The sequence below is a fragment of the Amphichorda felina genome (genome assembly GCF_050947745.1).
Source record: "Amphichorda felina strain 45539 chromosome Unknown scaffold_5, whole genome shotgun sequence".
Lineage (NCBI taxonomy): Eukaryota > Fungi > Ascomycota > Sordariomycetes > Hypocreales > Bionectriaceae > Amphichorda > Amphichorda felina.
In genome coordinates this window covers 722,350-749,679 of record NW_028145045.1, presented here as the reverse complement: position 1 = coordinate 749,679, position 27,330 = coordinate 722,350, and the positions used below count along the sequence as shown (strand labels likewise).

General features: G+C 53.8%; 11 protein-coding genes across 11 annotated transcripts; 6 read left to right on the top strand and 5 right to left on the bottom strand.

The window, feature by feature from the left end:
• Nucleotides 1–766: 766 nt before the first annotated feature.
• On the top strand, nt 767–1,955 carry ACO1O0_005075 (mitochondrial carrier domain-containing protein; the record flags this gene model as incomplete). The annotated part of the gene is made up of 2 exons (XM_083194502.1): nt 767–1,130; nt 1,186–1,955. 2 exons carry the CDS (start codon nt 767–769, stop codon nt 1,953–1,955), a joined length of 1,134 nt encoding a protein of 377 aa, XP_083049415.1.
• A 4,731-nt stretch (nt 1,956–6,686) lies between these two features.
• DOT5 (thioredoxin peroxidase DOT5) lies at nt 6,687–7,451 on the top strand (the record flags this gene model as incomplete). Its single annotated transcript, XM_083194501.1, has 2 exons — nt 6,687–7,080; nt 7,141–7,451. The coding sequence occupies 2 exons, from the start codon at nt 6,687–6,689 to the stop codon at nt 7,449–7,451; spliced, it is 705 nt and encodes a 234-aa protein (XP_083049414.1).
• A 739-nt stretch (nt 7,452–8,190) lies between these two features.
• ACO1O0_005073 (uncharacterized protein) lies at nt 8,191–8,922 on the top strand (the record flags this gene model as incomplete). The annotated part of the gene is made up of 3 exons (XM_083194500.1): nt 8,191–8,244; nt 8,348–8,847; nt 8,910–8,922. 3 exons carry the CDS (start codon nt 8,191–8,193, stop codon nt 8,920–8,922), a joined length of 567 nt encoding a protein of 188 aa, XP_083049413.1.
• Nucleotides 8,923–9,073: 151 nt separating this feature from the next.
• Nucleotides 9,074–9,556, bottom strand: ACO1O0_005072 (uncharacterized protein; the record flags this gene model as incomplete). The annotated part of the gene is made up of 1 exon (XM_083194499.1): nt 9,074–9,556. One exon carries the CDS (start codon nt 9,554–9,556, stop codon nt 9,074–9,076), a length of 483 nt encoding a protein of 160 aa, XP_083049412.1.
• A 408-nt stretch (nt 9,557–9,964) lies between these two features.
• On the top strand, nt 9,965–11,977 carry MES1 (methionine--tRNA ligase MES1; the record flags this gene model as incomplete). The annotated part of the gene is made up of 2 exons (XM_083194498.1): nt 9,965–10,895; nt 10,947–11,977. The coding sequence occupies 2 exons, from the start codon at nt 9,965–9,967 to the stop codon at nt 11,975–11,977; spliced, it is 1,962 nt and encodes a 653-aa protein (XP_083049411.1).
• Nucleotides 11,978–13,174: 1,197 nt separating this feature from the next.
• Nucleotides 13,175–13,507, bottom strand: ACO1O0_005070 (uncharacterized protein; the record flags this gene model as incomplete). Its single annotated transcript, XM_083194497.1, is given in 2 exon segments — nt 13,175–13,373; nt 13,386–13,507. 2 exon segments carry the CDS (start codon nt 13,505–13,507, stop codon nt 13,175–13,177), a joined length of 321 nt encoding a protein of 106 aa, XP_083049410.1.
• Nucleotides 13,508–14,628: 1,121 nt separating this feature from the next.
• ACO1O0_005069 (uncharacterized protein) lies at nt 14,629–16,453 on the top strand (the record flags this gene model as incomplete). Its single annotated transcript, XM_083194496.1, has 4 exons — nt 14,629–14,792; nt 14,852–15,418; nt 15,481–16,317; nt 16,372–16,453. 4 exons carry the CDS (start codon nt 14,629–14,631, stop codon nt 16,451–16,453), a joined length of 1,650 nt encoding a protein of 549 aa, XP_083049409.1.
• A 553-nt stretch (nt 16,454–17,006) lies between these two features.
• ARD1 (acyl-CoA N-acyltransferase) lies at nt 17,007–17,811 on the top strand (the record flags this gene model as incomplete). Its single annotated transcript, XM_083194495.1, has 2 exons — nt 17,007–17,319; nt 17,426–17,811. 2 exons carry the CDS (start codon nt 17,007–17,009, stop codon nt 17,809–17,811), a joined length of 699 nt encoding a protein of 232 aa, XP_083049408.1.
• Nucleotides 17,812–18,075: 264 nt separating this feature from the next.
• ACO1O0_005067 (uncharacterized protein) lies at nt 18,076–19,023 on the bottom strand (the record flags this gene model as incomplete). Its single annotated transcript, XM_083194494.1, has 1 exon — nt 18,076–19,023. One exon carries the CDS (start codon nt 19,021–19,023, stop codon nt 18,076–18,078), a length of 948 nt encoding a protein of 315 aa, XP_083049407.1.
• An 825-nt stretch (nt 19,024–19,848) lies between these two features.
• On the bottom strand, nt 19,849–21,174 carry GCD7 (translation initiation factor eIF2B subunit beta; the record flags this gene model as incomplete). Its single annotated transcript, XM_083194493.1, has 2 exons — nt 19,849–21,013; nt 21,077–21,174. The coding sequence occupies 2 exons, from the start codon at nt 21,172–21,174 to the stop codon at nt 19,849–19,851; spliced, it is 1,263 nt and encodes a 420-aa protein (XP_083049406.1).
• Nucleotides 21,175–22,132: 958 nt separating this feature from the next.
• On the bottom strand, nt 22,133–25,500 carry ACF2_2 (endo-1,3-beta glucanase; the record flags this gene model as incomplete). Its single annotated transcript, XM_083194492.1, has 5 exons — nt 22,133–22,674; nt 23,156–23,580; nt 23,632–24,019; nt 24,078–24,222; nt 24,286–25,500. 5 exons carry the CDS (start codon nt 25,498–25,500, stop codon nt 22,133–22,135), a joined length of 2,715 nt encoding a protein of 904 aa, XP_083049405.1.
• Between the last annotated feature and the right edge of the window lie 1,830 nt (nt 25,501–27,330).

The following is a 27,330-nucleotide window of genomic DNA, read 5'->3' as shown; positions in this document are numbered from 1 at the left end:
ATAGCAATCTGCAGACAGACGTGCATGATTCATCACGCCTGCGACGGTCTAGGCTGTAGGGTACTCACCGCATGCTGGGGGCCGTTTTGGTCCGGTTTTGCTCCGTTGCTCCAACTTGACGTCTCCACCTCGGCCAACTTCGCTCTCTCTCACCTCATCCATCCCATCCGGTTCCCACACCCACTCGTTCGCTCGCTCCTGTTCTCCCTCTTTCCTCTCCCTGACGCCGCCCCACGCAACCAATCTACCCCCCGACGACGACCTAATACACATCTGCCTTGTCCTACCTGCGACCTCCCCCCCGTCGCATCGATCTCCTCTCTGTCCGAGGCCAATGGGCGGCGGTGTTCGCTAGAGCGGGAACGGTCACTGTGCGCGGGAGCGTTCCCCGCAGCGCCGGGAGCTTCCTGTCCTGTGGTCAACTATCGCCGAATGTGCGCCGCCCGGTATAATACCCCTCGGAGTACGAGCGTCTCAGGCGAAACACAACGTTACCGTCGCACAGAAACTTTTCGAGGGCCTTAGCGCCTGGGCTTGGTGGTCACCGACTGCTTTATACTACCCGCGCCATAGCCAAACGTAACCCCGAGAGGTATCGTGGTGAAGGACTAGGGGCAAAAGGTCGGAAGGGATGTCTCACGAGCAACAGCAATCCCAGGCAAACCGGCCATCATCGCCAGACTATTATGCGACCTCGTCCTACGGGCTCCCCGCCGTCCCACCGCGCTCGACCGACCCCGTCGCCGAAGCCGAACCCCCGTCCCCAATGCATGACTCCAGGCTTCCGGCCCCGGTGCAGAGATGGGCCGCCAGGGCTCCGGACTCGCAGTTCAATGCCATGGCTGGTGCCATAGGAGGCTTCACTTCGGGCATTGTCACCTGCCCGCTAGATGTGATCAAGACCAAGCTGCAGGCCCAGGGCGGATACACCCCCGTGGATAAGGGGCGCCATGCCGGCCACCCAAAGATGTACAACGGGCTCGTGGGTACCGCACGGGTCATCTGGGCGGAGGAGGGTATCCGTGGCATGTATCGTGGACTGGGGCCTATTGTTCTGGGATATCTGCCGACGTGGGCTGTGTGGTTTACCGTCTACAACGAGTCCAAGACGGTGCTGAGCCGGTATCACGGTGAGTTGTGGTCCATACTTCGATTGTCAACGGGACGCTAACTGATTCCACGCAGACAACACACACGCCATCAACTTCTGGTCCTCCATCGTGGCGGGCGGGAGTAGCACAATCGTCACCAATCCCATATGGGTTATCAAGACCCGGCTCATGTCACAGAGCTACAATCACGCGAGAGGACAAAATCTCTTCCCCAAGACGGGGAACACGCCCACAGCGAGGCCGACACTATCGACTCCATGGCATTATAACTCGACAATCGACGCTGCCCGGAAGATGTACACCTCGGAAGGCATTGCCTCCTTTTACTCCGGGTTAACACCGGCTCTGCTCGGCCTGTCACATGTTGCCGTCCAATTCCCCACATACGAGTTTCTCAAGACGGCATTTACTGGCCAGGGAATGGGCGAGGCCCCGGGACCCGGCGAGAAGTCGCACTGGATGGGGATCCTATCGGCATCAGTCCTGTCCAAGATCCTTGCTAGCAGCGCGACATACCCGCACGAGGTCATCCGGACAAGGCTCCAGACGCAGAGGCGACCTGTTGCAGGCGAGCAGTTCCTGCAAGCAATGGGAGTTGCCGGAACGCCGGCGCCGAAGCCACAGAGCCCCAAGTACAGGGGAATTGCCATGACCTTCCGGACGATACTGCGCGAGGAGGGCTGGCGGGCATTCTATGCTGGGCTGGGGACAAACATGACTCGGGCAGTACCCGCCGCCACCGTCACAATGCTGACATACGAGTTCGTCATGGAACATCTTAACATGGCTCGGGAGGAAGGCAGGGCCTTGCTAGCCCGAGACGAGGAGGAAGCGAGGCTATAATGCAGAGCATACGACCCGCGCACATATCAGAGACGATAATGGGCATATTTTTTCTTACATTACACGCCTTGTCCACCATGAAAGACGGGACAGGGCTGAGATACCCGAGGTCGGCTGTAGGTATAGACAAATTTCTAGTTCACAATGGGGTCATTCACGCACGGGGATCTGGTTCCGGGCTGTCTTCCTCGCTCTCTCACGGGAGGTGGCATTCTCATATATTTTTTTCTCTCTTTCTCTGTCTCTTGCTTCTATTATTATTATACAAGGGCCACTAGGTACATGGCGTGCGCAACCGCAGAGGGTTGTTGGATGGCTGGGCTCGGCACGCGGCGGTCAACTGTGGCATCATACGATACGTGCTTTGGTGTATCTAAAGCGGCGGGGAGTTGCGTGGTTTTGGCCTCACATCTTGGGGTATGCGCAGAGGAACCAGACATCTTATTACATATATATTTCAAACCATGTGCGCTTCCGTGTCTCCAGTCTCTGCCTTATCACATGCATGGGCGGTTGCCGATCCGAGTCGGTCAGGCTTCATTGCCGGCTGCTTCCCGACGACCGCTGTGTTTTCTGCGCCCTTTTGTGTGAGCGCTTGTGCCGTCCGAGAGGCCTATCAAAGGAATCATACCGCCTGGTCCCTTGCTGAGTGAATTGAAGACCTAGTATAACTGATGGCCGTCCTATGTCAGTTGGTGTGCTGGGTATCCGTATCGGCGAGGGGAACTGACACGAGCAACACGCAGGCCATTGTGAAGGCTGCTGCCGGTGTTATGAATGACTAGTATCCGGGTCAGTTCGGACTGTCGCGCTGTGGTTGCGCATTTGATGGCCTCACCCTTGGGTTCATGGTGGCAAGTCACGCAGGAGGTAAGCAGATAGATAGGTAATAATAATACCTCTTATGGATGTGGCATTGGGTCAACGAGAGAGGCTGGACAGACGTTGCTTGGCGATGACAGAGTTTCCGAGATTATCGTTAGCGCCCGGGGAATGGTGCTAGTACACTTTCAGACGCCACAGTTGCCGCTGAGCTCCCTCCCTAGTACTCGTACCGTATGTACTGAAATTTGCTCCAGGCCTCAACCGTATACGATGGTACATAAGATCGAGTAGTCGAAGAGGCAAATAATCGCCCCACCCCATTATTGTTACAGTAACAAGGCCACAGAACAAATATATACTCTGCTTCACTGATAGGCACTACCTTAAATATGGTCATATTGCGTTTTTATCGGGGGCTGCTGTTAACTACGAGGCCTGCCTTTGGTCACGAACCTGGCTCTAATAAAGTCTTCGATAATAAGCACGACCTTTAAATAATTGCGAGGGCTATTATATGAGCTATCTCTAGTACTTTTTTTTTCATTAATAAGGCATCGGTTTTACTTGATTTGCATGGTTTTGATGACTTTGGTGTTGGATCGAAAACTTGTCATTTACCGTTCCGACTAAAGGGTACTACTTGATATTATACCACCATAGCCGGTGTCGCGTGCCGCAAGCTGCCAGTTCATTTATCGTATAGTTACCTCCTTATAGGTCAGATATATTGGAAGCCTATTATATACTATTATGTATCAGGCGATTGCCCTGTATACCTATCTTACTCATCTTGCCTAGGCCCAGTACTACTGGTATACATCTCAACTATATTGTCCTCATTGACCTGTATTTGACTAACCGTAGAAAAAGGATGGGTTTTGCGGACAACTGTACCGCCACCAACGAGGCGCTTCAGATCTCTATGGTGACTATCGCAGTCCTTCTGCAAACCCTCTGCATAGTATTCCGTATCAGAATCTCCTTTGGATTCCGGATCCGAGTTCAAGCTGGCGTCTAACCGTGTAAAGTCAACCCTTCATATCGACCATATTGGAAGCCTTCACAAATGCGGCAAAGTTGCTCCAAGTCCCTTGGGGGTTGCTCTTGATATAGTCTAGACTGTAGTGGAACAGGAATCGAGTCTTACCACTCTCCTGGGGTGTGCCGGTGACGACAATTCCCACGCAAGTGCCAAGGTCACATGTCCACAAAATTTTCTTGCTGGCCTCGTTTCCTTTAAAATAGCCCATGGGGACATTTTCAAAGCCTTTAGGGATGTTAGGGGAGGCCATATGTCTGAAAGTTTTATTTCTTGGGGGCCAGTTTTCGTTGAATCGAATCCTGCAGCGTAGTTATTACTGCTCTTGTAGTAGTAATTGTTATTCTACTTTGGAAGTAAAATGGTCAGCTTAACGAATGAAACCGATACTTTATATCCCATCTATATTTCTTGGAAACCATGTTTGTCCATCTTTATTGCGCATGGCAGCATATCCTACCCTTGGTGTGCGCGGCTTGACAAAACACCATGGTTGAGTGAGGCAACAACAACCTGGTACTCCAAACATTGGCCGCGAACAGCAGATTTCGTCTTTTATTTGGAAAACAGCATGTTGCAGGCGTGCAATGAAGGGTCAAGCATGCGAATATTATACCAGAGTATAATCTGGCGTTGGTAGCGTCTCATGAGAAGACCTTTGGTCATGAGCTAGCTGATACGAAGTGTGTCTGGTGTTTGCCAACTCACTTGTTGCTACTAAGAGATAGCTGATTGCGCGGCGATACGGATTGGTTTGGCTTTTAAAACCCATATGCCAACCCTTGATAAGCTACTAGTACTTTTCCATGTGGGAATTCACTCAGTACTTCATATACTCATTAATGGCAGTCATTGCTTCATCCTGTGATCAAAGTCATTATAACAAGGACAATGCCAACTGTGGCCAGTGACCTGTCAAATCAAACACTTTTTTCATCCCTGATACATCGCCTTGCAAGTCTCCAAAGGCTTCGACGGGAAACAACCAGAAACCCAAGGCCGGTCTCGTGGCTTTTGCAAGCTCCTCGGGGCTCTCGATTGGTACCTTTCCAGCATGTCTCTTGACAACCCGATACCATTTTTGTTGGGTGCCTAGCCATCTCTCTTGTTCGTCTTGCAAGAATGCATTCGCCGCCTCGATATTACAAACTCGTGCCTGCCATGGGGGAGGACCGTAAGCGAACAGAACACGTTCCCTGACTGGGCGAGTATGCCGGATTTGGTGCTTGCATAGAAGCTTCTGCCAGTTGATGCGCATCTGCCGCGGATCAGAGGCAGCCGTTGCGACAAATTTCAACTCGGGCCCAACCGCTCGTGGGTCTCGCTCCAGGAGGTCAAAGGATGGAGTAGTGGACTTGACCGGCATGGCATGATTGAACTTAACGCCCACGCCGTTCAGGTCTAGAAATGCATGGAAGTCATTTATGGGTCCCAAGATGGCGCGTCCAGTTGCAGAATCGACCATCCAGGTGATATCTCGCAATTTCCACAGACAATCGACGAGCGTTTCCTGTGAGCGGGGTTTGATATTCTGCGTCAACTCAAGTAGATGGGTCATGTCGTTGATATCCATTGCCAAATTGAGTAGCCCAATGTGGTAAGGGTCATAGGCCTTGATATCATGGACTAAGTCGATGAAGGCTTGGGAGGCGGACTGGCTCCATTCCGGGTGTATAAAGTCGTATTCAGGGTTCAAAAAGAGGACCGCCTGTGTGGCCCTCTTGTGTGTCTGGTGGGAGCTCTGGAGGTCGCACGGGATATGGACTCGGTAAAACCGGAGTGTCTCTTGTCGCGACTCGCTATTGACGCGAAGTAATTTACTGTACAGCGGTGAGGATCGCACAATAATGCTGTACCGTCGGCCACTGATGACACTATTGAGACTATTTGTACGGGTATACGAGTGTGGGGGAGGCGTTTCATAGTCTGACGGAGACTCTATCTCAACCTCTAGTAGGCGATGGCGTTTTGGTGCAGAGAGCTCCCAAATGCGAGCTCGGAGCTCTGGGGAAAGCTTTGGAAATTGGGGAAACCAGGCATCTTTGGCGGCACAGTAGGCTGGATTGATGATTTGTAAACACTGTGGAGGAGACATGTGTAGGTATCTAGCTGAGATGTGAAAGGTTGATGCTGCGAAATGGTAAGGTTGGATGGGCGCTCAGGCAGGCGACACTCTTTTACAGGTAATCGGGCAGAAACACGTTTGGGGTCCATTTCAATGGTAGGTAGGCAAGGTAGCCTTGAACAGGAGAGCTGCACCGATGTCTGTTGCACTATCAGGCAGCCACAGCCACCTCGGTGATACCATGCATAGAAGACAAGGCTAGCGGAGAGTTGCTTTTTACTTGCAACGCAGCATCTGCGGCGCTTTCACTGTTAAGGTAGTACGCAAATATTTATTCTCCGGTAGGACCTCCGGGCCCTGACTAGGAGTACTACTACTACTAGTAGTAAGGTACTTAAAAGTATCTTAATTCTTTATATTAGTACCTAGGTATATCCGTACTATGTATGCATTTATATTTTCTCTATTCCTGTTTCCCTTCAAACCATTTTTGTCATATTAATTATGTGTATACGTAGCTGTTAATCCTATAGGAAGAGCCTACCTACCTATGTAATAGACTACGGAGTACGGATAGAGGGTAGCATTTTAGCAGAAAACCGGATGGTACTTGCCGCATATTATTAGACGCTGCTAGGGGCTTGAAAATTGAAGCCTGGGGCATCCACCTTCAGCCCCCCCGACTGCGACACGCGCACTTCTGTTCTGGACGCGCCGACCTTAATTTGACTCGCCTGAGTTATTGTCGGGCAGCATTTCCTGGTGTATTTTCATCAAATCTAAGCATAAAAAAACCACAGCCATGCCAGTCGAGCTCCGCAAGCGCAAGGCGCACCAGCAGCCGCAGGTTGCCGCCCCCCCGACCAAGAAGAAGTCCACTACGGCCAGCAAGGTGACCAAGGCCGCCGAGAAGGTCAAGAAGGCCGTGACCCCTAAGGCTGCCCCTGAGAAGGAAGAGAAGAAGGAGGAGAAGGAGGAGAAGGAGGAGCCAGCTCCCAAGAAAGGGGAGGAGAAGCCCAAGGCCGAAGCTAAGAAGCCCACTGGAAAGGTTGCGCCGGGCGATATCATCACCCTCGAGGGTTTCGGTGGCGAGATCCTGACCAACGATGGCGAGAAGACGACGCTGAAGGAGCTCGTCGAAAAGAGCAAGGCTGGTGTTGTGCTCTTTACCTACCCCAGGGCATCCACCCCAGGCTGTACGTTGCCCCCCCTGGCACCATATCACATTTACGTGTTCTGTTGCTGACTAGCCCTAGGCACCAACCAGGTCTGCCTCTTCCGCGACTCCTACGAGCCCCTGACCGCCGGCGGCCTCGCCATCTACGGGCTGAGCGCCGACTCGCCCAAGGCAAACACGACCTTCAAGACGAAGCAGAAGCTGCCCTATCCGCTGCTGTGCGACCAGGCCTCGACGCTCATCTCCGCTATTGGCCTGCAGAAGACGCCCAAGGGGACGCAGCGCGGCGTTTTCGTCGTGGATAAGGAGGGCAAGGTGCTCGTCGCGGAGGCGGGTGGCCCGGCGGCGACGGCGGACAGAGTGAAGAAGCTGGTCGAGGAGGGCCAGTAAAGGCGGATATCGCGAGCCTCCGCTGCGAAGATGAAAGTGCATTTTGTGAAGCGTACTGTAGGACGGGAGTATGCGGCGTCGCACCATGGTTTGTTTGACTATAGCATCTCGTAATGATAAGTGTAATGGTATCAAATTCTCTGTGCTGTTCTGGGGCTTGTTCCCAGGATCTCAATGTTTACTTTTGGAAGAGCCTCAGTATTAGGACGGGGAAGCTGAGGACAGACGGTCGATCGTGTGGTACTTTGGGGCGTTTGGCGCAGTTCATCCAGGAAGGGAGGGAGTATGTGACACAGCCATCGGATATGGGGGTATCACTACCGAGATGCAACAGCTAGATTTGGAAGACGGCGATGAAAGCCCGTCAGTACGTGCATGAAGCGTGCCTAATCAGAACGAGAGGACGGACATAGCTGCGCTTGCGAGAGATGGCAGGTAAACCCTCTGGACGGAAGCCACCGGCACTCAATTGGTCCAAATTCAATACGAAGAAGTTCATCAATACCTTATGGTGATAAGAATGAAAATTTAGAACATTCGAAACGCGAGATACCTTCTTCATGTCATTAAATGGACTGGAGTTGGAGGTTGGAGAGCTTCTGGAGTGGACCCCACGTGACCGAGAACTGGACGAATCAGAAAGCAAGATTAGACATCGACACCAAGGATCATGGTCAATTCAACCTCAACCTCGTCCGTCGTCGTCCCCCGGAACCGTTCCACCAACCGCAAAGCCAAAATGTCGTCTCAAGCGGCTGCCAAGGCCGCTGGTGGCCTGGTATCGATCACCAAGGTACGAATTGCCGACCCCTTGGCTTCGCCGGCGCGCTCAATTGGCTCTGGACGACGTATCCCACGAATACCTCGCATCCAACATTACTGACCCCCGGCCGCAGAAGCAAACCCTCCAGTCCCAGGGCATCTGGGAAGCCTTCCGCCGGCTCCTGGCCATCGAACCCGAGCGCTCCAACGGCGTGCCGCTGAACCCCTACTTCCGCAACCCCACGCCCGGCGCCAACGACCCTGCGGCCTACGAAGACCCCGTCACGATCCCCGCTGGGGATATTGCCGACAACCCCTACTGGAAGCGCGACAACCGCCGTTCATACCCCCAGCTCAGCGTTGTCGACCAGGCCGATGTTGTCGGGCTGCTGAGCCTCGGCAGCGCGACCCAGCCCAAGGTCGATCTGATTGGCGAGGCTGGCGAGAACAAGCTCGTCGCCGTGAAGCAGGAGGGACAGACCGGGCTTGCTAAGCACCTCGAGAAGTCGCCCAAGGACCTCGCCAAGGACATGTTTATCGGAGGACTCCCGCCTACCCCCAGCGGCACCTGCCTGGCCTCTGGCGAGTGGGACGTTTACAAGTATAACCTGACGGATCGATCGTATCCTGAAGGGTAGGTTTCCCGGGCACTGGCGCGGTCGGCATTTGCTAATAATATGACAGATATCCTTGCAGGATCTTCAAGTAACCGATCGGGGTCGGACTTTGTATATGAATTGTCAGAACGCGGGAGCATAGATTTCTTTACCACCAATGCAAAGTTTCTTTTGTTCCAACGCTCATCTAGTCCTGTCGATGCCCAATGATGAAGATGCCATAACGCCGATCCCATATATGCTCTATAACGATGATCCGGCACCACCGGCTTTTGGTCCGTCCTTGGCTGACCCGGTCACTACCCTCTCGATGATGCGCTCTTTGCCTTGCGCTTTCTTTAGGCGATCATCAAAATCCTGCACCGCCGCATCCGAATTTTCCGTAGAGAGAGCCTTCGGATCCACCAATGAATATAGTGTGTTGATATTCTTTTCCAGTCTTGCATTGTTGGGCAACGGTCCGAGGCTTCGGGTTTGCGAGTCTCCCGGAACCCCCGCATCGGACGGTTGTTTGTCGCTGTTTCCGGGCAAACGATTTGCCCACACTACTGATTTCCCTGCTAGACGGCCGCTCTCGAGGAACTTCTCGAATGCCTTCTGCATACCGAAAGCGCGGCCTTCAGCTAGGCCATGCTGGGCGCCGTCTTTGAGACCCTCATTGTAGCCCTGCTCTTGGAAGCGGCTCTCGACGTTGAGGACGTCGTCAAAGATGTCTTGATGAGTCATGATGAACTCATTTAACAGATTGTCTTAAAACGATTGAAAAAAAAGAATAAGCCTCAAAGTTTCTAGAAGGCGATGTGAGAAGAAGCTTATTACCTATGCTGATAGCGGGTTGGGGGTGGGAGCGGCAGAATTTGAGTCACCGCCCAAACTTCCGCAGCGATGGCGGGGCAATGGAGGTCGTTTTGTTGCCCCGCGAGACCCTCTGACTCAAGATTTCCCGACGACACATGCACTCCCGACCCGAGCATCCCCGATAGATTCGTCCATTGCGCCGAGCGATATTACGATAGAACCGTCCTTGTTCTATTCGAGAAGCGACTTCTTTTCTTTGATAAGTTTGCGAGAAAGCCAACCACCACAAACTATTACCCCACGCGACTTTGCGCCAGCGTCCACCCCCCCTTCGAAATGGGCGTCGAAAACCCCATCCTGCCCGAGAAGGGCAAAAGAAACACTCTCGTCACGAGCGCCCTTCCCTATGTGAACAATGTCCCTCACTTGGGAAACGTCATCGGTAGCGTCCTGAGCGCCGACGTGTACGCCCGCTACAGCAAGCTGCGCGATCGCCCGACCCTCTTCATCTGCGGCACCGACGAGTACGGCACTGCGACCGAGACCAAGGCCCTCGAGACAGGACAGACCCCGAAGGAGCTATGCGACGAGTTCCACGCGAAGCACAAGGCTGTCTATGACTGGTTCGACATCGGCTTTGATTACTTCGGCCGGACGAGCACTGAGAAGCAGACTGAGATCGTCCAGGACATCTTCCTGAGGCTGTACGAGAACGGATACATCGAGGAGCGCACCACCACGCAGCCGTACTGCGAGAAGCACTCGGCATTTCTGGCTGATCGGTTCGTTGAGGGAACCTGCCCCAAGTGCGGCTACGACGATGCCCGTGGTGACCAGTGCGACAAGTGCGGTGGACTGCTGGACCCCTTCGAGCTCATCAACCCGCGCTGCAAGATTGACGGCTCGCAGCCCGTTCCCCGAGACACGAAGCACCTTTTCCTCGCTCTCACCAAGCTCCAACCGACTGTCAACGAGTGGTTCCAGAAGACGCACAAGGAATACGGCTGGCCGGCGAATGCCGTCTCCATTACCCAGGCTTGGTTGACAAAGGGCCTGGAAGGGCGAAGCATCACTCGTGACCTGAAATGGGGTGTTCCTGTACCTCTTGAGGGGTTTGAGAACAAGGTCTTCTACGTGTGGTTCGACGCTTGCATCGGTTACCCCTCCATTACGGCCTGCTATACCGATGAGTGGGAGAAGTGGTGGAAGAACCCCGAGGACGTCAGGCTTTACCAGTTCCTCGGGAAGGACAACACGCCATTCCACTGTTAGTCATTACTTATATTGAGCTTTGGAACGGACACTGACTCTGTCGCAGCCCTGATTTTCCCATCCACCCAGTTTGGTACCAAGTATAATTGGACCATGCTCAACCACCTTTCCACAACCGAGTATCTCAACTATGAGAATGGCAAGTTCTCCAAGTCGCGAGGAATTGGCGTCTTTGGCGACCAGGTCAAGGAAACCGGAATTTCGCCTTCCGTGTGGAGGTACTATCTGCTATCCAACCGACCGGAGACCGGAGATACCCAGTTCGAGTGGAACGCATTTGCCCTCTCCAACAATAGCGAGCTTCTTGCTAACTACGGTAACTTTGTCAACCGCATTGTCAAGTTTGTCAATGCCAAGTGCGACGGTGTCATTCCCGAGTTCTCGGCGAAGTACACTGACGACAGCTTCGACTTCCCCGCCTGGATCGCCAAGGTCAACACACTGCTGTGGGAGTACAACGATCTTATGGAGCACGTTCACCTCCGCGCAGGTGCCAAGAAGATTATGGAAATCAGTACTGAGGGCAATAACTTGCTGCAGTACCGCCTGGACAACACCAACCTCGTTGAGAACCCGGAGCGTACTCACACTGTCATTGGCCTCGCCCTCAACCTCTGCAACCTCCTGGCTTCGATCGCTGCTCCTTACATGCCGGAGACTGCCGAGTCTGTCTGCAAGCAGCTGAACACGACTCTTGGATCCATCGGCGAGACCTGGAACCCCGAAGTCCTCAAGTCCGGCCACAAGATTGGCAAGGCTGCCTACCTCTTCACGAGGATCGAGGACAAGAAGTTGAATGAGTGGAAGGAGAGGTTTGGCGGCTCAGCCGAGTCACGGGCCGCCGAGGCGGCGGCCAAGAAGAAGAAGCAGGAGGACAAGGAGAAGAAGAAGGCCAAGAAGGCAGCAAAGGCGGCGGAAGCAGCTAAGAATGCTGTCGGCGGCGCTGCGGCTAAGGTCGTTGATAAGATCGCGGGCAAGAAGCCTGACGGTGAAGCCAAGGCGCCGGACGCGAGCGCTGCGGCCGCACCAGCAGAGATCAAGGATCTGCCGATTCGGGAGAAGGGAAAGTCCACTTAGGAAGCGGTCCCCGAAACAGTGGTGATTAAGTCGCTCAAAGCGGTTATGTGACCGGGAGGGACTGGTCTGGTGTAGCATCTAGGCGTTGGAGGGTTGGGCTTGGTGGTCGGCGGGGATCCTTGTTTTCCAATTTTGGCGGCTCAACGAAGAGACGATGGTACATGTGCTCCTGTATGTTGCGGTAGTAGATAGTAGGGAAGACATCTGCTAGGTCCTTTTGCGTTTGCACTTGTTCTTCAGACGAGCCTGTGAGTGAATCTCTTGCGAACCTCAGCTGGTCTGCTGGTGAACGGCCACAGTAGAAGGTATGGTGAATGAGCCAAAGGTTGAGTGCAGCTTCACGCCCATATTGGATGTTCAGCCCTAGCCAAAGCTATTTCGAGAAACTAGGCTATGGCTCCTCTAGCTGAACTTAACGCCGTTGTCAAAGATCCAGAGACTCTCATTCGTAGGGAGATAATAGCCCGCACAACTGTTCCTATTCTAGCGATGAGCTGTGTCCAAGTGCAATACCAAAGGTGTCCCATACAGCCCGCGGATGGGAGCCTTATCTGCTAGACCTCCGTCCTAACCCCATCTCCTCTGCCATGTGGTCCAACCCTATCATGTCTCCTTCCATTGTTTGCTGCAGCTCTGGTTCGATGTATCGAGGGGTATAACCACCCCCGAAATCGACGATAACTGCATCCCCCTCTATGTTGATAATAACATTATCCGGTTTGACGTCTCCCCAGATAATACTACTTTGGTGGAGTCGCTGCAATGTTGCTCTAACCTGACAAATCCACTTGATCTTCTTTGATGTCGAGGCATCATCTCTCCATAACATTAGAGTCCGCCCCTCGACATACTCCAGGAGGAATCCCATCAAGCACGAATCGTCGTCATCCCAGAACACAAGACCCGTGATTCTAGATGTTCGAAACGGCACCTTAAAGTCATTACTGAGGTTGATCTGAGTGAGTATTTCCAACTCTCGTTGGTGGCCGTGGCCCTTAAAGCTACCCTTGAAGAAGAATATATTTTCTGTCCCAACTCGTCGTACTTTGCTTGGAACATCACTCAATTCCTCACTACTAAGACTGTCATCTACCCGCTGTAGTTCGGATGCGCGGAAATGACGAACAGGGGGAAGTGAAGAGCGAGGTAGAACATCTTCATCCTGAAGTAGTTCTCCACCCAGAGAGGATTCAGGGTTCACACTTCCACAGTTTGGTAGGACGTCAACAATCCAAGTCCGTGGGCTCGTGTTACCGTGTATCTCAGACGTATAGTCTTCTTGGAGGCTTGTAGGCGACCTCCCTCGTTGATGAACTCAAATGCATATGTTGGCGGAGAAAAGTAGTCCAGAAGTGTGATGGGTTCTCGAGCACTGGCGGCAGCAGCTGGGGCTAACCTGGCTGTGAACCCGTCCAGTGCACCCAGCACCCACTCTTCAAAGTTGAACATATTGTTGGGGTCGTCGAGGTCATTCTTGAGGTCGTTGAACTCATTTAAGATGGCTCCCTTCCCTTCTAGCCTTTCCGCCATGATGGTGACATAGAATCGTGTTCCGTTAAGCATGAACACATAGACGATGTTGTCGCCATGATCCGCCAACTCGAGCATACAAAATGCAGGCACAGCGGCGTCTTCTCCCAGCATTTCCATCTCCTAGGGTGGAGGAAACTTCAGAGCTGCGTGAACGTGTAAGTTCCAAAGACGTTACACCAGCCTGCAGTAACCAGGGTGCAAGCTGGGGAAGAAGCCCAAGGGCGGGGAGAGGAGAGAAAACGGGGCTGTACGGAGTACAATCTACATCATCAACCCTTGTATCACAATACGTCTCAAGCGGCCCAACTCCCAACGCCTACAGCATCACATGGCTTGATAAAAATTCCCACTGTGTTTGAGATCCACGAGGTGACAAACCATTGGCGACTGTCAACCAACGCAGTATGGTGATTGATGCCTGGTCCAAATACCCTGCCCATTCTCAGTTTAGGCTAACCGTCCGTTTCTGAGGGACTGAGATTGGAGCCCAGCCTTATGGCGGCCCGGCGACGGCGACAGCTCTTTTGGGGGATAAAATAGCTAGATTGTAGATATAAAGCCCTGTATATGCGACTAATTTTATCATTAAATATGCACGGTATCTAGGGCTGTGCCGAGGAGATCTCAGCCTCGAAGCACCATCTTCTATTCTGGGGCACAGCTGAGGGGTGTTAGCTGCACTTTGCAAATATACTAGTGTTGAGGGTGCATATTTGAGGGGCTCATTGCCTCAGCTGTTAGAACATAACTGGAGGATGCTGACTGCGCCTTCGATGTTGGGAGGTGTTTGGGGTGTTGGCTGGCGATGATAACTAACACGGTTGTAGGATTCACCCAACATGCATACATCGCACATGGATCCCAGGATCATGAATCCCAAGGTGCGGAGTCACCATGGAGCCACCTCTAAATCCCCAGAAAGTCGATACAGATCTGTTTGAACGGGCTGTCCCTACATGTATATATATTAGTTGGGTATCCCCTGGGTCTGCCCTGGATTATTAGACGTAGCTTGGCTTGTAGACAGCTGGTATTCCTGGCTCACCACCTCCGAGGCAAGCATTATGCTATCCCAATTTACTTATTACTGTGTGGCGTTCGTTTCGATACTGGCACAGATGGCCAGCTCGTCGGACGTCGTTGCCTCTCACTCTGCCTCGTCTCCCGGAGCTGTCGGTGAGATTAGCCGTCGCCTGGCAACCCTGGCAACTAGGGACCAGAAGGAGTTCAGCAATAGTACATCGCTCAACAAGAGCCTCGATAGCGTCACCCTGTTCAAGAAGTTAGTGGGATCCTATGAGTCCTCATGTTCGAGAATTACGCTTACACGTAGTGTGACAGGGAGAGTGAGGCCGACGGCCCCCAGTCGGGGCAGTCAGAAACACAAGTCCAAACCGGCATTGAAATCACCTGCAACACATGTTATCTAAAGGGCGAGGCCTCTGCGCGGCTCAAGCTTGGAAACTCATTCAATGTCAGCGACACGCTCCAGTCGGTCGAGGAGGCCGTCACTGGTGTCATTGACAACGTCACCAGCTGGATCGAAGACATCGATATCGACTGGTCAGAGGCAGAACTTGATATCCCGCCGCCGCCGGAGATCAATTTCGACGTCGAGCTACCGGAAATGCCCGAGGCCGTCCTGGAGTTCCAACTGGACGATACGGAACTCTACGTTGACCTCAGTACCACTTTCTCGGGGGGCATCACGTACAGCCTGCCACTTTACCAGCAGGGTCTGGGTATAGATCTCGACGAGCTGCTGTTCCTGGGCTTTTTCTTTTCGGTTGACCTAATCTTAAGCGTTGAAGATGAGGTAGCCATCAACCATGGCTTCCACATCAAGCTTGATGACGAGGTTGTGCTCAAGATAGCCATGTTCTCCAAGGAGGCGACGGACCTGTCCTTGTAAGCATTGATCCCGCGCCCCTTCTTGATCGCCCAACCCGATGCTGATAGATGCAAACCAGCAACGGCGGCCAATTTGAATTCCTCCCTGTGGAGGTGGAGACTGGTAGCACCGTCATCAGAGCTGTCCTCCAGCTCTCCCTACGCGCTGGGTTTGAGCTTGAGGTTGATCTCCTTCCCGGCCCAGAGGTAGAGCTCGGCTCCTTCAATACCGAGAACTTTAACGGGGCGGTCGGTCTGGAGACAGAAGTATACGTCAATGTCGCTGACTTCAAGACCAACATGACCGTTTCAGACGAGGATGACTGTGACCTCCGTATCCAGCAGGCTTTCCAGTTTGCAGTCGGAGCTGCTGCAGGGGCATACGTCGGTATCGGCGAGAAGACATGGGGGCCCAGACCAGAGACAGAGATCCCCATGTTCCCGACCACCTTTGCCGACGAGTGCATCACCAGGTCCACGGCTGAGCCCAAGACTACTGGCGGTATCGATGCCCGGGCACCACAGGACGACGATGGCGAGTTGACAACCACGACACTCACTAGAGAGGCTACCTACACGGCCGTCGAGTGCGGCGAGAAGGGAGCCATCTACTGCCCTGCCCACAAGGAGACATACAAGGAGCATGTGGCCACCGAGACACTTGTCACGAGCGTTCTATCCGGCTCCGAGGCTGCCTGGCCTGAGACGGTGACGGCGGTGAGCACCAAGAGCTTCGGCGAGAGTGCGGTCCCAATAACGACGTCGTCTGGAAAACCCGAGCCCGATAACTCCAAGTCAGGGGATGACGGCGAGGGTTTCTTCGACCAGAGCACTGGCGGCGTGAGCAACAAGCTCATCGTCGGTGTCAGCGTTGGTGTCGGTGTTCCTGTCCTTGTTTGCCTCATCGCTTGCATCATGTACGTCATCACTTTTCCCCCTTTGGATTCTTCCAGGGCTAATTGTTTGCACAGTCTTTGCTGTCGTCGCAAGAAACCGAAGGAGCCGGAGTACGACACAACGTATGTGACCGTCTCGACGGTGAGAAGAAAGTGACCCTCATGACTACCAGTCGGTTATGCTTGGGCAGAAGTGGGAAAGATGTGGATGGCTCTTGGAATTTGAGACTTAGGGTCATGGCCATGATGAGATGAGTGACGTCTGTACCCGTACGTAGAATGATTTAATACCCAAACGTAGTTTTTTTCAGTTCTCGGTGGTCGCTTTTGTTGGTAACTCGGCGGTGATGTGTAAGTCCCTTGTCCCAGACATTATACCGATTGTCTCCATCCGTAGGCTCATTTTAAAGAAGCGGTCGCTGATGAGGAAAGGTGTGATGCATTCGTGGGTGTAAAACGGAGTTTGTTTGTTGGGTCCAGGTTGGGCGGTCGGTTTTAGGGACTGCCCACCACGCTGGCTGCCCCACGCCAACCGCCAGTTTGAGCGTGTGCCTGACGCCTGAAGCTTCACACCACCTGGTCCAGACTCCCCAAAATTTCCAACCCTCGACCACCCAAGCCAACTCGACCACTCGACCCTCCGCCTCTCGCCCCTCCACGTCCCCAATTGCGCCTGTCGCGACATCCCCCCGACCGACCGACCGCCTGCCATGGACATCCGCCTCCTCACCAACGCCGACCTGCCCCTCATCCAGCACGCCAACCTCGAGAACCTGCCCGAGAACTACTTCCTCAAGTACTACCTTTACCACTCGCTCTCCTGGCCCCAACTCAGCTTCGTCGCCGTCGACGTCTCGCGCCCGCCCAAGGGGCCCTACGACTACCCCAAGATTGTCGGCTATGTCCTCGCCAAGATGGAGGAGGAGCCCTCCGACGGCATCCCCCACGGCCACATCACCAGCCTGAGCGTCATGCGCACCCACCGCCGGCTGGGCATCGCCGAGAAGCTGATGCGCCAGAGCCGTACGCAGCCCCTCTTCCCACCCCATCTCCCCCCAATACCCTGCTCTATATCTAGGAACCTCCCACGCCGCAGCAGCAAAGCTAACCAAAAGGGAAACCTCTACAGAGCTCGCCATGGTGGAGACCTACCAGGCCAAGTACGTCTCGCTGCACGTGCGCGTGTCCAACGTGGCGGCGCGCCACCTGTACGAGGACACGCTGGGCTTCCAGAACGAGAAGACCGAGGCCAAGTACTACGCCGACGGGGAGGACGCCTATAGCATGCGCCTCGACCTTGACGACATCCGCAAGCAGATCGCCGAGGAGGAGGAGGAGGCTGCCGAGGGGAAGAAGGAGGAGGACGGCGAGGCCGTCGATGAGGGCGAGGCCGTGGGCGAAGTTGGGCGGGACCCGGAGGCCGGCAAGAAGGACGAGGCGGCGAGGCAGATCAAGGTAGCAGTGGGGAGAGGGCTAGGCGTGGGGGATCTGGTGGAGAAGGTTGAGACCAAGTAAGGTTCGGAGGGGGGAAGAATTCATCGGGGCACATGTGGCGTATACGGGGAGAGATGTTTTATGAGGATGAGATGGCACCATGGACGGAGCTGGATAGACAAAAGCTCTGCTATTTAGGGGCACGGCATCCACAGCGCCGGCGAACGGAGATATCCAAGAAGAAAGAAGAAATGACAAATTACCCAAGCGCCTTCACACCTTACAGTCTACTCAAATCCGCGATGGTATTATTTCCATAGCGCCTATTTTCATATCCGAACCACGCTACCATGTTGTGCCCGTCTGCTGTTGGCCGTGATGCCTGCTCGGCGGCGGCGGGCCTGGAGGTGGCGCATACTGCTGAATTGAAGCAACAGTTGGGTGAGGCAGACTCTGCTGCGAAGTCCTAAAGCTTGCAGCAGGCCGGTGATACGGCGAATACTGCGCATACGGCTGGGCAGCATGCGAAGGAGACCCCGGGGGGATCTGTGGCCCAATCTGCCTCCCCGCGTAATTGATCCCCCTCTCGTCGAGTGCCAGCTTGCCAATCTTGAGGGCCCCCGGGGTCAGCGAGAACTTGTCTCCCATGCGAATGGAGTCGGCCGTGACGGATATGTCCTTCTGTGATGCTATGTCCTTTAGCTTGCGGGTCCATCGATCCCTGGAAGAATGAGGAGGAGGGGTATATGACGTTGATCCGGAGGCAGGAGGGGCGGAAGGAAAGGGCGAGCCCCGCTGGGGTAGTGGCGCCCCGTGACCTTCGTCAAGGCACATCTTGACTCCGCGCGGGAGAAAGAAGCTGGCGTTCCACTGATTGATGATAGTCTCTATACTGCGACGGCGCGTAGGCGAGAGGCCCTTTGCATCCCGAGTGACGGCATCATCAGGAATGAGGACGCCGATAAAGGCCGACCAGTCCCGGATGTTCACACCACGAGCAGGCGCCCACTCTTGTGGGTAGGGATATTCGCTCCGGAGAGAGTTGGGGCGTATGCGGAGCGGGTAGGTGAAGATGTGAGAGGCGTTCGACGGCTGGGAGGAAAGGTGCAGCGCACCACTGGGCCCCGTGGGCGTTGGTTCGTGGTGCGAGTGTTGTTGACCTTGGGTATATTCGTGATTGGGGACGTCCTGGAGAGACGATGATAAAGTTGGAGGACGATGCTGTGGCACTGATTCGACGTAAGGGGGTGGGGGCTCATCGGGACCCGGAGGTGGAGGGTTGAAGCCGTTCATGATCCTGCTCCTGAATGAAATGAGTTGGCCTTGCGTGTTGGCTCGCCACCGTGGTAGAAATTAGATGATAAATATTAGTGTAAGTCATGCTTCGACAATTAAAGGGACCTGCGACTCAAGTATCAAACGGAAGAGTGAGGGCTAGTGCTGGCTGATGTCATCCTCTGGTCCATTAAGGCGATACTATCCGTGCATTGGATGCTTCGTACAGAGTAGCCAACCATTTGACGCTGCCTTACGGCGCAGCCATCAACCCCAATCCTTCTATTACCGCAGAGGGTTCCACGCGGTGAACTCCAACCTCGTCCTGCCCTACCCATCAGGCTTTTTCCTGTGCCATGCCATACTTTAATCAACCGCCCACCAACGGCAGTGATTTCGACATTCTAATGGGAGCATGCAAACAGGTTCGGACGCTCCCGGAACAATCAGGGACCACCCCTCGCACGGCACTGCCCTCTCCCACATGCACACACCCCTCCAACCGCGTGGTCGCTGACGCGGCACCGTATTACTGTCCCTCTGCAGAGTTTCGTCCCCCCTTATATATGGAAATTGGGTTGTGTCGCATCTGTTACTACAGGTCCCAATCGGGGGACGGCTGAGGAGCGCGGAAGGCAACTATGCTCGTCGATTCGTCGCCATCGGAGGCTCCAGCCCAGGGATGGCCGGCTCAAGGATCGCTCATCTTCCAGAGGTGTAGATCGACGTCTTCCGGTTTGTAGTGATCCGCAATGAGTCCCGATAGATGCTCGCGTGAGTGAGTTCCCCTATGTCCTAATGTCAGCGGGCCTCATCTCATCCACGAATTCCCTCCATGAAAACCTACAGATTCGTGACATATGTGTCGATAAGCCTGCCTGGGATGAACTCTGAGAGTGCAGTCTTGACTAAGCAGCCATTCGCATTCACCAGCTGCCCGTCGGCAAAGCTCACGTATTTCATCGGGTTTGCCCATTCAATGACCTGGTCGTCGCGGAATGGATTCGAGGGGCTGAGCTTGTAGATGCCTGCCAGGACGATGACGGCAGTGCCCTGCTCCTTGGCGGCTCGGGCAATCGCCGCAGCCCCAGCATCGCTGACGACGCCTCCACCGGCAACAATGGCGCTGGCTCCCATGATGACCTTGTCCACCCGCGACATGTAGGCCATGATACCGCCACAGGTGACGTTGATGGCACTGATGCCAGCGGCAGACAGGCGCTTCCTAAACGACGCGTAAGGGTCATCCTCGCCGGACTTCTTGACCCTGGGTGGGGGCTGGGTGGCGATGAGGACGGTGAATTTGCGCCTCGGCGCTGCCCGGAGGATGAAGCGTTCGACTGTGCGGGAGGGTTGGTGTACGAGGATATGGTCTCCAGGGTGAATCTGCACCTCTGCCAGAGCTCCCACCTGGTCGTCGACTTGGCTGATTTCGTCCATAATCTCTTCAATGCCATCGATGACCTCAGATTTCAGCGCATGAATCTGGTTGCTCGAAGCGGCGTTCCGGTGCAGAGGGGTCGATGCGCCGGAGGTCCCGAAAGGCGACGTGTGGCCATCCATTTCCATCCCTGATGAGGCGGACAGTAGATGCGACAGGCTTCTGGGGAGGTTACCGAAGCCAGGAACCGCACCTGGCACGGGTCCGGGTCGCGTAGGAGCCTTGGGGCTGCTGGCACCGGCCGAGGGCTGCCAATGGCTGGGTATGCTGGAGACGTTGGCCGAGTCTGCCGGGGGAGTCATCACGCCTTCGCTCGGAGTCTCGCTCGGAGCTTCGTTCCTATTCTCGGCAGCCTCGTCGCGGATGAGGCCGAGCACGCGGCGGGCGACGTTGGCGATGACGAGCTCGTGGGGTAGGGCGCGCGCGAGCTTGTTGCCTGTGCGAGAGACGTTGTAGAGGAGGGTGTCGACGTCTTGCCATTTCGACCTGGCAACGACCTGGAGGAGGCAGTGTGCGGTGGCGACGGCGCAATCCTCGGCGCCGGTGATCTGTCTTCGTTTTAGGAGGCTGGGAGGATCTGGTCAGCATTGCTGCGGGAACGTGGTGCTGGGTCGCGAAAGGGGCGCGCACGAGACTAGGTTCTCTACTGTGAGCTCAAGAGGTTGGCCCTTGAGCGACTTGAGATATTTCTCCAGATTGGGCGCGAAGCCCGCCGTGGCAGGGGCCATGGTATATTGGTTTCGCCGGGGGCGAGCAGATAGGACAGATCGAGGGATGGGATGACGAAGTGGTGTGATGCGAGACGGCGAGATTGCCAGTCCAGTCAGAGCCGGAGGTCAGACAATGCGCTGTATGATGATTTCTATAAAGCTGTCTTTTCGGAGATTATCGGTATACTGATGTCGATGATGCGGCTCTCGATGTCCGTGGGGCCCGGGGGGATGCAAAATTAGCGTGGTGGTGTGGTGAGAGGTTACTGTCGGGAAGCCCAGATTGCCCGAGATGGTGACTGTGACTCAATGACAGCCCTTTTTTTTGGCGAGGCTGCGTGCGCCGCTCTCGCATTGGAAGGCGGGGCGGGTGGAGCACTGGAGATGCCCTGGGAAGCTGCCGGGGCCCATCCCACCTTCCTCTCTGGCCCTCAACCCCTCTGACCCCTCCAAACCCTCTTCGCCCTCTGAAGCCGATCATGATGGACGACGCGCTCGATATCGGAGGCTGCGAATATGGGGAGGGGGACCGGCCCTTTATAACTCGGCCCTCAACCTGTCGTTGATGAAGCGGTGTGCTCCTTCAACTCCATGCCCGAGTGTGTGTACCGTTCCCAATGGCTACTGGTGCTAGACGCCCCACCGGCTTGCCGTGGACCATGCCTTGTGCAGACATCCGGGCAGTGTATGCATGATGCTGCTCCTCTGGTTCTAGACTGGTTTCTGTTGGCAGTCTCATAGAGAACTGAATGGCGCCTGGTATCTTAAATCTAACCACTGCCCATTCCTCGGAGCTGACGTATTGACAATGCTGTTATAACTTCTACTACAAAGTAGACTCCAAAATATTGAAACCCCCTAGCTCTGTTGCGGCTAATAAGGCTTGGACTCTTGAATTTGATGTATAAATTAGAAAGGGATATCATTTGCGTCCATATATTCTCCTCATCGTCACTTCATGACATACAGGATGCCCTTAGAAAACCATCTCCCACATCTCCCCCTCAGAATCAGCATCAAACACTCGCTCTGCCTTTTCAACCACCTCAAATCCCTCCCGCTTGTACATTTGACGAGCCGTCTCGAGGACTCCCTCAGTCCGTAGCCTGACGCGCTTGTATCCCGCCTCCCTCGCAAATTCGACGCACATCCTCAGCAGAGTCTTCCCCACACCGAGACCTCGGGCCTTTGGCTCTACAAGGAGGACGCGCAGTTTGGCGGCATCGTTATACTCGGGATCCTTGACCAGCATGATGGACCCGACGAATTGGTCTCCCTTCTCCGCTATCCAGCATCGCTCCTTGGCGCTGTCGTGGCCTGCCAGGAAGTCGGCGGCAATCTGGGCCACGAGTCCCTCGAAGCGTGGGTCATCCCAACCGTACTCTTCGCGGTACACGACACCGTGTCGGTGGACAATCATGCCCAGGTCTCCCGGTCGGTGTGGTCTGTAGGTAACGGTTGTTGCATTGGGTTTATTGGATTCCATTGTGACGAACTTGTTGGGTTTCAACGGAGGGCCTCTTCTTTAGAAAAAAAGAGTAGGGACGAAAATGATATATAGGCCAGGTAGTATTTTTATGAAAGATATGTACATCACGGCAGATGTCTCGTATTTTATGTCGGTAGTCTGAGAACCTACCTATATGGAGCCACGTCTCCACTGTGAATGTCAAAAATGTCATTTGAATGTGTCTGGAAGGGCGCATGGCGTAGCGTGGCTTGCTACAAGGGTTTATGGAATCGTATATCGACAAACGCTGGGCCCAATGCGCAACAGATTCAACAAAAGAATTTGAACTATAAATATTCGGCTGGCATCTTCGAGACAACTCGAAAGGAAAACATTAAATGGCATAACAAGATGAAATTCCCACAAAGCTGTACCCTGAAAGAGAATAGGAGTTCACGCAGGAACTCATACCCCACCGAGAGCTATGATATTGGTGTTAGCTTGCCTCATGGCAATCGGCCACTTCAGAGCGACCACTGTGCAACTTACCTCCTGCATAAGTCATGTACCATGTCCTAGACGCGCCACCGTCGAGCCATGCAGCTTGGAAACCCGGCGAAATGAAGAAAGACCAGGCATTCCGGGGATCAATCGTCGCATAGCTGGCGTAGATCATCCCCTTCCAACTGTTGTTGATCTTATCAATCCTTCCGTTGCTGAAATAAGCATCCCACTCCTGCTTCACAAAGAGCTTGGACCGGGAGAAGACAGTGGGCGCATGGACCGGAATCATATGGATGCCCTGGATAGCTTCTATATCAGCGGAAAAGAAGGTCGTGTGGTCGATCTTATTCTCAAAGATAATACCAGCAACCTTGTTCCCAATGAAATTTGGAGGCTGCACCGCGTTGTCACTCGTATAAAGATAGTTGTCTCGAAGACTGCGGGTCATAACGGCCAGCTGTAAATTAGCCCTGTTGTTGTCAGCATACACAATCTTCCAGTGCCATTGTCGTGTTACCAACCTTGCGACCATGTTGGTGTCACCGATCATAGTGCCCCACATCTTGATGGCATAGGTTGACATGACATCTTCAGAGCTCGACTCCTGATTATTGCCATCGAAAGACACGAACAAGCCTTTAGCCCAGCTATGGCCATGATACCAATCGAAGTTTCGGAACTGAGGGAAGTAGGTATCCCTAGAACTGGGATTGGCGAAGTCTCGTACGAGTATGTTGACATAATCTTTGTTTTGCGAAGCCCAGGCCTTGTCAAGATAGGCTATAATGGCTGCTGCCAGGATATGATAGCCATAGTGAAAGTGGTGGTCGTTATAATATGTGTTCCCAAAATCAGCCAGAGGGTCACCCGTTACATACGATGCGCTTGACACAACACCTCCCCAAGCACCTGTGTTCGCGGTCAGCCTATGCTTGGTATATGATTAATTTTTATTACAGCTACTCACTTTCATACAGCAGCGGAAACTTCTGCTGGTTGCGAGCAAAGCGGCTAAAGGCAGCCTTGAGACGGACTAGCCCGGCCTGGGCCAAGGCCTTGTCACCGAGCACATCGTTGACCACGTAAATAATTTGGGCGAACTTGAGCAGCGCCTAGAGTATCCAATGTCAGTTCTATCACTTGGAACATAGGTTAAAAGAGCATAGGAGACAAACCTTGCCGCTAAAATACATCGAGTCTAGATCAGACTGAGCATTCATGTCTTGAGACAGCTCTGCCAAAGCGATTGGCTTAAGCGCGGCTTTGGCCCCTGCTGAGAGTATCTTGCGTGATCCTCCTTTGGAAGGGTCCCACGGCGCAAACCCCATACCCGTGGGTAGTCCTGTCTCCGTCATAGTCCAAACGGCCTGTGAAACCAGGGTGGCCACACCTTTGGTCGTGGTCTGCAATTTGAGGGACTGGACTCGTTTCTTTGTGTCTGCGTTGAACGAAGCGACATGGTGTGCCAGTGCATACATGTAGATGGATCCCGTGGGATGCCCGGCCTTCGTGAACTTGAAGCTGTAAGTACCCGTAGAGCCGGACACCGAGCCGCTCAACTGCACCCCTGTTGGATAAATGCCCGCGCCGTCGTCGAGAACTTTCTCCGAGCCAGCTGTCTTCGGATCCTTGGTAATTTGCAAAATACCATGAAAGGGCTTTGAGCTTTGTACGAGCCCGTTGTTGACAAGTCTAAAATCGAGCTGATCCCCTTTGGTTTTATAAGCATACACATGCCAAGTCATGCCATCTTCTAGGAGAGCATTATACTTGACGATATTGCTCTTGGGGCTCTGGGGGACTTTGGTGAAGGACTTGAAGCGAACCCCTGACTGGATCATCGGAGTTCCGCCGTTGTACTGCCCAGTAACATAAGCCATTCCTTGAACAAGAGGGAACTGGATCGCCGGATAAGAACCTGCATCTTTCTTCAGGTTGACTCTGGCCGAGAAAGGGGTAATATTGTCCACTGTGAGAACAGTGCTTCCACTCAGCTCCTTCGCTGACAGAGTCATAGACTGGATCCCAACAGGGTTAAAATAGTATGACGCGGCGTTGTTGAACTTTACAGGGCCAAAAACACGCTGCTTTGCCTCAGTATGGGAAATAGCCAGCCCCCAGCTGGCAACTGGGCCCTTCCCTTTGGACCAAGAAACGGTGTAGGGAAAGACGTAAGCCGGAGCTGTTTGGTCGCCCAGGAAGAAATTGGCATAGAACTTGTTGGTCTGAATCGGGCCTGATTTACTGATGTCCTTCCGAGAGACAGGGTGATCTGGCCTTGTCTTGATGGCTGCCGGTGGTGGTTTCGTATCAATGGGAGCGGCGAAGATATCCGCTACGGCCCGCTCTTCCATTCCGCGAGTAGCGGACTCTGCGTGAAGTTTCTCCATGGTCGTAGTCTTAAGAGCGTAAATAGAAAAGTGTGCGAAGGGATAAAGATAAAGAGAGGCCCTGGCGAAGGGGGCCAACCCCCGTTCAAATAGTCGAGACTATTCTGGAGGTAGGCTAGTCACACTGACAGGCCTATTACCCCGGGTTACGCCTGACCGACGTTTCAGTGGCCCACGTGGGCAGAAATTAGAGTTGTTCTTAGAGGAAAGACATCACGCCGCTCAGGAGGTCATAAGTGCCTTCTGGCCAGGAACATGCTTGGAATCAGAGCCATGTGGCTTGCCCTTTTGCGTAGAGAACCTAGAAGTCGTCTTTTTCCCCCAAACCCACTCCGCATTGGAAATGACACAATATTCATATCTGTACTGTACTATGATTACATAGCTGCAATAGTGGCGATTTCTGGTACACTTCACATAGTAGTGATGGCGGGCCTTAATCGATGTGGCTGGAACTGAGGCCCAGGCTTGTCTATGTCATGCCGCTAGACTTCCCGCGGGCTAGTAAATAATAACGTTTGCAGACTAAGGAGCAGAGTTTAGCTGTTTCGCATCTCGACACCGGACTTCCGAATCGAGTGATCATTAGGTGGCTTAACTTACTGGTTGTCGTGTGGACAACAGCAGTTGCTGTTCAGCTCACTATCGCGCCTAAATGTCAAAATATACCCGGCGCGCGTGCTCGGGCTCTGGAAGGAATAAACGTTCTGGACCATGCTAGTATTAATGCGTTGGTGGTAATAGTCTTCTTGCTGGGTACAAGTCTCTTCCGCCTGATCGGACCTCTGTATCATGATTTGGTGGGGTCCGCCAGTGAGGTCCGTGTTTGGAGCGAGTGACCAAGAAGCCTCAATGATGTGCCGTGTCTAGGCGTACAGCTCGCTCTGCCCATGCCTATTTTTGTAGGTCAGCCCGCCCCGTCACGACACCTTTGTGGCTTTTCCTGGCTCCAAATTGCCGTTTTGGTGGCATTCCTAGCGAACTTGGTGCGCCCATGTGGCGACGTGACAGACAAGTTCTCGAAGCCTAGGGGACTTTCAGAAGAGGCGAAGTCAATTCGTAAGTTTTGTCGTAACTCCACGGCAGATTGATAAGCGCAATTCTTAGATGTGGTGAATGTCGAAGCGTTTTGAGATTTTGGAGCCTGTTTGGGAACGGAGAGGAATCGGTAACCACCTAGGCGAAAAGTGGTACGAAATAGGATGGCCGCCAAGGCCGATGGCGCTGCGAATGCCGAGGACTTCCTCAACAGACGGAAGCAGGGCGCACAAGCCTACCAACGATGCTCCCAGAGGTGATCCATCTCACTGGTAGATGTCCTTGGACTCTAGTGCGCCGGTGTGTTGTCTTGGAATTGAGCTGGGGAGTCGGTTGGAGTATCGGCTGCAGGCGTGGTTTCATGTCTGAGAGGGCCTTCGAGGTTGGCTTCTGGCAACTGCCGGGAGAGGACATAATAGGTAGTAGTACGAGTACCTAACAGTTAGGAGGTGCATCACGTGTTGTGAGCTATTTTGGTGGCACCTGAGAAGGTGCAGTAGGGGCGCGTGCCTCCAAAGAATGGGCTCCCATTGCAATGTTTCCTCAATGGTCCCATACCTGATGCGATAATAGTCCTTGTTTTTGGTGATGATGCTGGCCGTTTGATCGTCCCTGGGCACTTCTAGGTCGAGGCTCGAGCGCATTTGCACCTAGGCACGTTGATAGTGGAGGCGCACCAACGTCAAACATGCAGAGCCATCCGCGGGTTTTACGGGCAACAGGCAGCTGGGTCCACAGCGCTGCAGAAGTAATTACGTAGGGCATATAGGCGCAACAACCATCAGCCAATGG